This window comes from Lutra lutra, chromosome 3 (assembly GCF_902655055.1).
Source record: "Lutra lutra chromosome 3, mLutLut1.2, whole genome shotgun sequence".
NCBI classification, from domain to species: Eukaryota; Metazoa; Chordata; class Mammalia; order Carnivora; family Mustelidae; genus Lutra; species Lutra lutra.
Window position 1 is genome coordinate 143,126,497 of NC_062280.1, and position 12,137 is coordinate 143,138,633.

Below are 12,137 nucleotides of genomic sequence, written 5' to 3' on the forward strand. Positions count from 1 at the left end.
ACACCTTCCTGTGGTCAGATTCACCCAAGGTTTCATCTTTCAGAGGTTCTGATCATGTCCAAACCAATATTAATTCAGCAGAATATCCAAGGCCCAGCTCTGCTGGGAGTTGCCCACGCGCTACTGAGAGCGCGCCCCTCTGGGGGAGCAGCTCTGCCGCCATCCCTCACCTGCGCTGGAGGAGACTGCAAAGGGTTGTTCTCAAGCAGTAACACTTGCAGCTGTTTCATCTCTCTAAAACAAATGGGAATCACGAGCACTTTATTGCAGGAAAAGTCAAACTTTACCAAGGGAAGATCTACTAGTTCTAAAGAACAGGGAAAAGAAAAAAGAAAAAAAAAAAAAGAAAAAGAACAAATTCAGAAAGCAACAAGATTATGTGGCTAAACATTCAAAAACTCATTCTCTGCTTACCAGGAAAAACATCAGTTAGCATGATCAATGCAAGTTATGTGCCAGGAATATATGGTATGCATATGACATATTTTACTAAAGGGGAGGGGGAAATCTTTCATCGGGAGAGCAGTAATTTTAAATTGTTGTGAGTTCTGACAAGGGCTAGAAACACTCTTGACATTTACAATATCTATTGTTTAGAAAGGCCTTTCTTCCAGCAAAATAATCACATAAGCCATACCACATAGGACATGTTTATGTTTTAACTTCAATTGTGAACTTATGAACAATTGGCTAATCATAAAATATTCTTATCTAGTCAACGTATCTGGTTATAAGAAATATGTTCATGGTTTTTTAAATTTCACGTTAAGAACTAACTGCTCTCTAATTCGGAGTGTTGCCGTGGACCCTGTAATTCCGATTTGATGAGGCTCAATTCTACTGCTTTTTCACTGTCTTCTGCAACTCCACAAACAAGACAGAACATTATATTTAGCTTAAAGTCCCCACCCAGTGGCATAGTAAACACTCAGTAATTTCAAGCATTCCAACCGACATTGGCAGCTGCAAGGAATGAAGTCAAATATGTTCCATGGAGCAAAGAGGCTGAGGAAGACCAGACATGTTGGGTGACACAGGGCAAAGCGCGAAGATCTGTGCATCAGACACTTGGGCGAGTTCATGTCAGAAGGGTCCACAGCATGTTTATGACAGGACGTGGGAAAGGTGAAATACAGGGCTTTCGAAGACGCAAGGAGCTCCGAAGCGGAGGACAGGCAGGCATGATATAAAGGGACCTGCAGAGAGAATTCCCACAATTCCTCCCCTCCCCCTCGTATGCCTGAGGGTTGTCACTGGGCTTGCTGTGCTACTTCAGGTTCCACAAACAAAGATGCTCTTAGCAACCGGTATCTCTTCTCCTGTTCACCTGGCTCTGGGCCTCTGGGTGTGTAAGGGACTTTCCTTGTTTCATGCCTTAGTGAATTACTTCATATTTAAAAAAATGGAGTCAAGCGGACTCAAGTGCTGGAAGAGAGGCCAAAGAGCATCCACTTTGGCAGGTCCCAAGCTCACCTCTGTGTCAACTACCCTGAGTAGATCACTGCCCAAACCCAGTCTCCACCCTCCACCCCCAAGAGCAGGGCAGATGACGTGCCTTGCTCCCTGCTCCTCTCGGACACTGCCTTGATGAAGGCTCTGTGAGCGGCAGCAGGAGAAGGAGAGAGAGAGGAAGGGAACCCGGACAACAGCATGGAATCAAGAAAGTGATTCTTTCCTTCCCAAAGGAAAAGGGAAAGTAAGATCCTTCTCACTTCGTAGTTTATTTCTAAAACAGGACTAAGGCTTACAGGGATTTACATAGGAGAGGAAGATCTCCTTGCGGTAACCTTTAGTGATATTAATCCATCTCTGAGACTGTTAATTTTACTCACTAAACTTAGGTTGGCAAATTTGTGGTATGGCCGTCCATACCAAAATTTAACTGGACTCCAGATCTTTAGCAAGTCTTTGCTGCTAAAAATGAAGACCTTTAAGCAAGACTGAGGGTTAGTTCCTGGCGGTCGTACCAGGAAGGGGAGGAGAGGCAACTTAAATAAGGTAAATAAAGTAAGAATGGTTTTTATAATGATTATTCCCGTTAATTGCAGTTTGGAACACAATTACCATCTTAGTTTGGGAAAATGAGAGCCTGGCAGTTTCATAACAAGAAAATGGGGTGGGGGTGGGGGGAACGGTGATGATAACTCCAGCCCAGGAATGGTGAAAAGAAACAGGGCAGGAAAAGGGAGAAGAAAAAGAAAATCTAAGGGATCTTCTGTTGCAAAGAAGGTCAATGACTGGCTCCTTTAATCTTAACTCTGTCCATTCTGGTCCTAGAAAAAACAAAATATGGTCTCCTCATTGCAGTATTTATAGTAAAACCACCACAAAATTGATATGGGTAATTAGGCCACAGACTTGTTCTCCCTTCTCAGATCGAAAGCATATGGGGAGGGGTACTCACAGAGGAAAAACAAGTAAATATAGAAAGTCTTTAAATTCACTGCCTGAAAGCACTATCAATGCTCTTTTGTTAATAGAGTTCTCTAGAGTGAAGCAAAAAAGAAACTTGATATTCAGGAAGTTATTTTAAAAAAAGAGATTTTTCTAGTAAACTGAAGTTTTAGTTTTGAATAAATTTTTAAAATATTAAACCTGAGAAAACACCATTATAAAAAGGATAGAAATGGTGTAACTGATCTTTTCAAGAGAAAGGAATGCTCTTAAGGTAAGAGTATAAGGAGTGCTGAGAGAAAAGAAAAACTTCGGTTTGCAGACACACCATTGACACGTTTCCAAATATTATAGGCATCGATGAAATGACTCTACTACATTTTTCCTTTGAAAATGAGAATTTGATGATCTGTAATGATTTTTCAATGATTAGCATGAGGGCTACAATTAGAAGCTAGTTTTCTTTAATGTCCCAAAATGTTTAAATGCTTACAAATGTGTAGTTAGTAAGAGTGTTTCCCTTTTGTACTTGCTCAAACCAAGAAAAACCATTTCCATTCAAAATGGGTTAACCAATGACAGAATGAAAAAAATCCTTGTTTTCTTTTCTTTTTTTCTTTTTTTTTTTAAAGATTTTATTTATTTATTTGACAGAGAGAGATCACAAGCAGGCAGAGAGGCAGGTAGAGAGAGGAGGAAGCAGGCTCCCTGCTGAGCAGAGAGCCCGATGCGGGGCTCGATCCCATGACCCTGAGATCATGACCTGAGCCGAAGGCAGCGGCTTAACCCACTGAGCCACCCAGGCGCCCCTGAAAAAAATCCTTGTTTTCATACCAAATTATCTCAAGTAATAAATTAATACAACCTTGTGCTGTGAGAGTTTCTAATTCTACTTCTTTAAAAGGCTGGTCAGTGCAGGAAAGGCGACGGATGGCAGGTAGCCACTCAAACCTCCCATCTATAAAGCACACTGCATTTTATAAAGTTCTTTCCTTTCCATGAGCTTCATCTGCTTGCCTTCAGGCCAAAGATCAAGATGCAGGAAGAGAATAATAAAAATCAGGCAGTTCTCGACTAGCTGCCGTTGTATCACATTAACCAAATGCTTTCGTTCTTGTTTCCAAATACGTGCTTTTGCTCTGAGGTATATTTTTAAATATATATTTGAAACCGGTATGCCTAGTGGCCCTAAAAAACAGATGGAAATCAATGCAATCTTTGAAAATGAGAATACGTGTTTAGGAAAGCATTCAATATTTTACGGCTCATCAACTCATTCTGATTCAGGTCTGAATAAGAATCCCCAAAATAGGCAATTCAGATCCACCACCATCTACAAAGCTGCTAGTCAAGGTTCTGAAAGGTGCACACTTTCTGAAGAAATGCATCTTTTTCTTTGAACTCAGAGACGAAGTATCAGAGAATTTACTGTAGAAGCCCACAGGTGCAGGGAAGGGTCTGCCTGAGGTTGGCTCCTGAGCAGGGAGGTCCTGAGGGGGCAACCAGTCTCACCGCTGAGGTTCTGGGGGATCCCTGCTTCTGGCCTTTGGGAGACTCACCAAAACTACCAGTGACATTCGTCCAAGGACCACTCAGCAGGGCTAGTACCTGAAGCATAGGGGGTGGCTCCCAACCAGGGTCACCAGGTGTCCAAAGCCAGAAGTCCTAACAGTTGGGTCTACAAGACCAAGCACATCACCTACAGTGTTAGCTCGATGTTCCAGAACATCACACATCCATACCAAAACAATTCATGTCGCCTCCTGTTATGAGCTGAATCTTGTGTCCCCAGTTTTCCTATGTTGTTGGGAGTCCTAACTCCCAGGACCTCAGAATGTGACTGTGTCTAGAGATAAGGCCTTCAAAGGAGTCATCAGGTTAAAAGGAGGTAATTTGAGTGGGCCCTAACCCAATACGACTGTTATAAGAAGAGAGGATTAGGACAGAGACACAGAAGGAGGATGCTGTGAGGACAGAGGGCGAAGCGAGCCATCTGTAAGCCGAGGACAGAAGCCTCAGAAGACACCTTGTTCTTAGATTCCTGCCTCCAGAATTGTGAGAAAATAAATTTCTGATGTTCAAGCCACTCAATCTGTAATACTTTGTTACGTGAGCCCGAGCAAACCAACATGCACACACAGCCTTAAACAGGAGAATGATCGCATTGCTGTACTCCTTGAGGAAAATTAAAAGTTGAATATTAACTTTTCTGTTACCTGCATGTGAAATTCATATAATTCATATTCATACAATTAATAATTAATATCATTAGGCATACACAAACATGACTAGACAAACTACCTTCTTCACATAAGTGAACAAAAAGCAAACAAAAAAGAATAAGCATCTCCTGGTTTATTCTTTTTTACCTTGTGGTAAAACTTTAAGGTAATTTCTTCTGACATTCAGTTCCCGTAGAGATTTCAACTGACCTATCTGCTGGGGCAAGGCCGTGATCTCGTTGCAGCTGACATCCTGCACCAAAAGCAAAGGCAGAAATGATAAACACCCTTTTCCAGGAAATCAAACATTTCACGTGAAAGCTTCTTAAGGAATTTACATATGAGGACAACTATTCAAGGACCTTTTTATCTTGGTCAGTACATCCCTGGCCAAGTAAGGCTTAGCACAGAACAGAAAAAGAAAGTGTACCATTTTGAACATCCTCTGAGGAGAAAAAAAAGAGGAGAAAGGAAGGATGTGTGGAGTATTTGGGCTATTCTGAGGGCCTCGTGTCTGCTGTGCTCATGGGCTTCAACCTCCTAATTCTCATGACGGACCCATGAGGCAGCATTCACAGCTTAACATTTACAGTCAGAAAAACGAGGCTCACGGAGGTTACGTCAGGCGTCCAAGGCAGTCAACACTTAGAACGAGTGCCTGCCCACTGTTAAGCCACTATCCCACAGTGCCTTGAAATAGAAGGTTACATATCCTACTTACCAAACACATTTTACAGTGAAAAACTATGACTATCAATGCATCTTTTGGATGCACTATTTAGGTAAAATGGAGCTCTTACAGGAAGGCTGGGAACTTGATGGACTTAAAAACCTTTAAGTACATTTTACAATCAAGACTGTGGGGCATGTGGATGTCATCTTTTTTTATACTGAAACGCTAATATCCCATTGATCGTTGATTGGAACCACCTCTCGACACAGGCAAAATGAAAGTCACGACATTTACAATCTGCTTATTCTCTCCCTCCATCCCGTTCTTCCTCCTTCTCTGGAAGCTCTGCTCTGTTCTTCCCCACCTCACCCCAGCTACTCTCCAGTCCAGAGCCACACTCCCTCTCCTGGGACACTATAATGGTCTCTTTGATTGGTTCCTTACACCGGTCTGCTGCCCAGACCCATCTTTCCCAGAGCTACCAGAGTGTGCATTTCACTATGTCATTTACCAGCTCAGACATTTGCAACAGCTCCTGTGAAACCCACCAAACTCCGCGGCAGGGCACAGCAACCACGGTTCAGGTCTGCTTCTCCACCACCATCCGTCTGAAATCCTTCCCTTGCATCCTCAAGCCATGTCCTTACCAACTGCTGTCACCAGCGCATGTCCTGGTATTTCACAGTCCCAAACCTATTCAGGCTCCTCCCTGTCTGGTGTGCCATTTCCCAATATTGTTCTCTTGTCTCACCTATATCTTCCAAGATTTAATTCAAGGATCACTCCTCTCTGAGATCTCTTACCAACCCCCCCACCCCTGCCAAACTAACACCCAGGCAGAATGACCACTTTTTCCTCTGTGGCCCTATGCATAATCTATCACTGTATTCATATGCTCACACATTTGCGTTCTCTTATTAGCCTGTGAGGTCCTAGAGGGAAGATACTGGGTCTTATTCACTCCATCTTCCTGGTGCCAAGCAGAATGCCAGGTATGAAGTAATGGATCAATAAATATTGGATGAAATTTCTAAAGTCCATTTCTGTTGACACTCTCACTCTGCCTCACGGCTGGAACCCCAGGGTGCTCCAACGTAAAACACTGATCCCTTGCAGGTCCTGCTTGAAAGGGTAGAATCACAGATATACTTGGGCTAGGTTTGATCCCATTGAGACTGAATCTTTAAATTCCCCCACATCATTCTGAACCTACAACCCCCACCCTTTCACAAGGCAGCAAAGCAGTTTCACATTCACTCAGAGGAGAACTCACCATGGACCCAATCCCAGCAACCCCAGGGCTCCGTGTAAGAGCAGGACTGTGCAGGACAAAGGGGATCGCTGGCCTCTTATCCCTTCTCATCTGAAAATCCTCAGGTGACCTGCCAATCTGGAAGGTCACAAGGCTGCCAACTGAGTATCACTTGCCGAAGAGGACTAAAACCACTCCGGCTACCATGAAGGAAGAGGCCCTCCGCAGAGACTGAGTCTACTACACAGCTCGATCAGCCGCGGTGCTGCTCCAAGCTCCATGTCCGACCGAGGCGAGGTGGCGTGTGACAGGCTCACAGTGTTGGGTGTGCAAGGGCATCACCCCCAGGCTGGCTGTGGATGCAACCCTCCTGGCCCAGAAAAGTCACACGGAATTCCATGAAAAAATCCCTAGCGTTTAAAAACAAAAACCCACGAGTACATCTACAGAGAAATAAGAGTCGGAGGAAGGAATTACAGAATTAAAAGGTCCAGAGATGTGTTCAGTCACTGAGCCTCTCACTGAGTCAGTAAATAATTCTGTGTCTCCGCATATACTTCCATATACCAGAAGGAGAAAGTGAAATGCTACCTTTTCCCGATGATGGCGGCATCTGATCAGTCACAGATACCCACAACCAAATCTTTTCAAAGAAACCTTTATCTTTCTGTCAGCCAAGTCACAGATAAGCAAGAGGTACCATTCTATTCTCTTTGAGAAGAGCCCTCACATAAAGGGTACACAGGTAAGCGCTAGCAATGTATGACAGTGAATCATTCTATTGGACTTGCAGGCAGGCACAGTCACACTAGTGATGGCTGGCGGGAGGGAGGGATTCGTGAGGGAAGAAACAGTGGGAATTTTCCATCTCTCTAGAGAAGTTATGTTATTGACATCTATAGTAAGTTTTTATAAGTCTGTGAGGGACCACAGGAGAAAGACCCTTTTTGCAGTTTATGGTAATCAAATTTTTTTATATGAAACTGACAATTTTCAGAAGTTTCAAGAACAGAATTTTTTTTAAAGATTTTATTTATTTATTTGACAGAGAGACACAGAGAGAGAGGGAACACAAGCAGGGGGAGTGGAAGAGGGAGAAGCAAGGTTCCTACCAAGCAGGGAGCCCCATGCGGGGCTCAATCCCAGGACCCTGGGCTCATGATCTGAGCCAAAGGCAGATGCTTAATGACTGAGCCACCCAGGCACCCCAAAAGGACAGAATTCCTTAAAACATCATTCTTTTATTATTTATTTTGAAGGAGGAGGGGCAGCGGGAGAATCCCAAGCAGACTCCCTATTGAGCACGGAGCCTGACACGGGGCTCGATCTCAAGACCTGGAGACTACAACCTGAGCCTAAATCAAGATTCAGATACTCAACCAATGAGCCGTGCAGGTGCTCCCAAAAAATCGCTCTTTAAAAAAAAAAGGAGGGTAGAGGGAAACAGAGATAACAGATATATTTAGGCAATTTATGGCATAAAGTCTCATTCAGTCTTATCCTATTTTTGGGGGGTACTGTATTCACCTTGCATTTTGTTGGTTACCCTCTGGTTAGCCAGAAAGGGCATGCCTGTTTCCCTAAATATAAGGTAGTTTTTTTTTTCTAACATGTATTTCTAACATAATGGCTTTATCAAGGAAAACCAACCTCCTTCAGCTATATTTAAATGCTTGCTTACTAGTAAAGAAAGCCGTTACCCAATTCACACTTAAAAAAAAAACCATAATGATAAAGAGTTTTTCCTTCTGACCTACAGGATAGGACATCTGTAGACAATTAGAAACACAAAGTCCAATTGTCCATTTACATTTAGAAGGGTGTATAGTGAAGGTCAAATTATTTTAATAGTACTCTGCTGTCAGTAATTTCCTGTCCTGCCAAAATAATGAGGGGGGAAATGCCCAGGCAGATTTAGCATGAAAGCAAGGTAAAGACTTTTCACTATTGTATAATCAATATTGTAGAAACTATGCAAAACTCTATTGCCCTCCAGTTACTGAAACTTGCTAAATTTTAAAGAGCTATGAATTTCATCACAAAAATAAAAAAACTCCATGTCTTAATTAGCCAGGGAATGAGGAGGAGGAAAGAGAGGATAATAGTCTAAATGCTCTGGGTAAGATGTTTCAGTTCAGAACATGAAAAAATAATATTCTTAGAATGGTCTGGTTCTCTAGAACATGTCTGTCCACATTTAGCCTAAGGTATGTTTTTTAAAATGTGGAGTTCATTTTAAAAAGATAACATTTAGGAAAGTAAATTTAATAAATATATAACACCAATGCCTCATACTTTAGTGAGAATTTGCCAAGCTATGAATTCCAGATTCAGTGGCTTCTTAGAAGAGCCAAATGAATCCCTTCTGAATTTTCTATTAGCCCCTAAGCTATAACTAGAAAATACTTATTACAAGCTTCAGTGAATCAGATTATCATATATTTACCGTTATAATATTGCAAATGTATAGGCAAGCCAAAAAGAAATCATAAGGATGTCATAAATATTTACTAATTCTATTCTTTTTTATACAGAAATGAATCTAATTATTAAATGTTAAATTAATACTCACACTTCAGTTTTTATGGACCAGCCAGTCTAATTTAGTCATTGAGATAAAAAAAAACAAAATGGAGAATTTTAACTATGACTTAAATATACTTTTTTCTCACTGGTTTAATCAACATGGTTTTGAGTAACCGAAGGAAAAACTTCAGAGTCATTTCATGCCAGCCCTTCCAGGCAATAAAGGAAGTCTCTAGAAGTCTTTAATGCACATTGGAAACTAATATATTTTTGTTATTAAGTGCTAGTTGTTAATTTACCCTCCAGGATGCAAAAATGACAAGGATTTAAAACACCAGATTAATTTGGATTATTAAGCTAGGTAATGTTCACTTTCAGAAAATAATACTAAAAGAAGGGGGGGAAAAAAGTGTGTTTTTTTAAGGAGTAACCTCTAACGAAAACCAACACAACTGCTGCATACCGGGTCAAGATGGTCTTGGTTAGAAAAGCTATCCAGTGAGACCGGGCCACCCTGTGGAAATGCATGTGGTATTCTCATGAGCTACCTTGCTCTGACTCTCTGGCTTTCAAAAACCTAGTATGGTTATAAAATTGCTGAAGTCGTATTTTTGTAATCAATGTAACTCTTTATTTAACTGAAGGAAATGCAAACATTCTGACAGGAAATTCAAGCTATTAGCTCCCATCATGGGATCATGTTGTTTTGGGGGGGAATGTCTGTTGTGTGATTCACTGTGTAACTTAAGGTAAATGTCTTAACCTCTCTGTGCCTCTGTAACAAGAAGTGGCAAAGATTTAAAAAATCCAAATTTCCTTGCAATATTAGGGAAATGCATTTATCACAACAGAAATAACAAAGAGTTTTTGAAAGATAGATACTTAACTCCCTTAGGAATAATGTCAATTTAGATTTCTTAGCAATCAGAAACCTCAATGCTTGTAGCCAGAACTTTTTTTTTTTTTTTTAAGAAAAATCAATATGTTCATTTAAACTCAAGACTTTCTTAAGAAACCACTGGTATGATAAATTACCACCTCTCAATGCTTACTGGAAGTCTCCTTCCATATAAAACTCTACTTCACACCCTTTCACATACCCACAAACATCTGTCCTGCCCCAGTACTCTTCAACAGAATGGATCTTACACAAGCCAGGGATTTCTAACTGTCCCACAGAAACTAGAGACATTAGGAGGCATCTCCAGAGACTGCAAGTGGAAAAACAATTATGGCAGACACATGAATTTATGTCTCCCCCTACACCTAGCCCAGAGGCTGGAATGCTATGGATGAAAATGAAGAAGGGATTTTCCTCAGAAGCAGGCCAATACACCCTGTGTCTATAATCAATCCTTAAATTCAAACTCCCCACACAAATAAACATTTCATGAAAAGAGAATAAAAATGTGATGTCTAATCACAGCAAATGCACCTTTCTATCAGTTATTACTTGTGTCAGACCCTGTTAGCTTTTCAGTGGTCAAAGCAGGTTTCTGGATCATGGACACTATGTTCACTTATATGGAGGTAAGAGCTGGAAGCCACAATTTTCACTGCCTGAGTTGGGGAAAGACAAATGGAAAGAAACCACACGATGGCTAGAGCATCTCTGGACCCCAGGATGTCAGCTTGCACAGAGAACCATGAGGAAACTCACCTTCACTGTGCTTTAACTCGGTGTGCTTGTCTTCACAGCTGTCTGGAAATTATAACATAGGCCATTCACCCAGCATCTCTTACCAAATATTCAACATGCCTTTTCCTTCAGGCATGGTTTGACGGTAAAGGAACCATGTCTCCAAATGTTAATGTGGTTTTGATGAGTAAAACCAGGTTTAGTCAATACCAGAATGTTCTACTGACCTTCCCGGACTGCCTTTAGTTCCTCCACGAGGAAACTTCCAGGGAGACACTGCCCCTATTTTTGTAACATTCATTCTCTGATTCACTTTTGGCTGTTTGTGCTCTGCCCCAACTTTAATGGGAAAACCACTGCAAGGTGAACCAGGAACTCAACAAAGAAAACATGAGACATGTCATCTAGAAGAAGACCTAGCAAGCACAGCTGTGTGGCGCTGTTGACAGGGTTGGGGCTTTCGTCATACAGAACTGGTTTTCATCCCAGCTCCACCACTCCATAGTCCCACAGCTTTGGGTTCGTAATTCTGAAACTCAAACTTATCTACAGAATGTAGACACGGCATCTACGTTGCTGAGTCACTGTCAAGATTATATAAAATAATCCAGGTCATTTACCTAGTAGAATGCCGAGCATATAGTAGGTGCTCAGTAAACGTCAGGGCTTTTTCTCTTTCTCTTACAGAAAGAACACCCAGATACAAAGACTTACAAAGCAACATATAGATTACAGTTACAGCTCTAAGAGTACCAGAGGGACAGAAGTAATTCAAAGTGGCGAAGAGAGTTGGAAAGGTCTAGATCATTCCCATCAGAAATGACCCTAGAGGAGCCAGTGCCACAGCGCTAGGATTCCTTAAATTCTCTTGCACCTGAAACAACATGGAACTCTCTGCTGGCCTCTCGATTCAAAAAGGAACATCTCAATAGGTATTTCTTAATAGCTTCTTCATGGAAGGAGGATCAACTTTGTTCTCTGTACAATCTCAGAGGGCTGGATGAGACAGTCAATGCATGGCAATGCTTTTTGTTTTATTTTCAGATAACTGTGATATATTTAAGATGATAAGATAGCGTTTTCCAATTTTAGTTCCTCTTAAAAATTAGAGAGGACTCCCCCTTTCTTGCAGAGAGCTACGGTTTTTTTGTTTTTGTTTTTCTGGCCAATGAGGACAGGGTTTACAACTCCATTTAGTATATTCTTCAAGTCTGATGTGCAATTTAAAAATATTTCTTCCAAAATAGCTAAACAATGCTGAGAGCCTGATAAGCAGAGTGATTTTATCAGCATTCTTAATTGCCTTCAGGTACTCTGAATCCTTGGGTGGGGGAGGGGAGCTGACTCCCAAATTTTTTGAGTTGGTTACCATGTAACTATAAAACAAAAGCCCCAGAAGCAAGTCTAGAATTACTTGAGGCTCTCCAGGGA

At 41.5% G+C, this 12,137-nt stretch overlaps 1 protein-coding gene across 4 annotated transcripts in view; it reads right to left on the minus strand.

Annotated features, from left to right (window-relative positions):
• Nucleotides 1-12,137, minus strand: part of LRCH1 (leucine rich repeats and calponin homology domain containing 1) — a 197,371-nt gene that overhangs the window by 59,466 nt on the left and 125,768 nt on the right. For all 4 annotated transcript variants that reach the window (XM_047723439.1, XM_047723441.1, XM_047723438.1 and 1 more), the window contains exons 4-5: nucleotides 4,764-4,869; nucleotides 171-307 (exon numbers count right to left, since the gene is read on the minus strand). In XM_047723439.1, coding sequence (XP_047579395.1) covers nucleotides 171-307; nucleotides 4,764-4,869 — 243 coding nt within the window. The remainder of the gene's footprint in view (nucleotides 1-170; nucleotides 308-4,763; nucleotides 4,870-12,137) is intronic.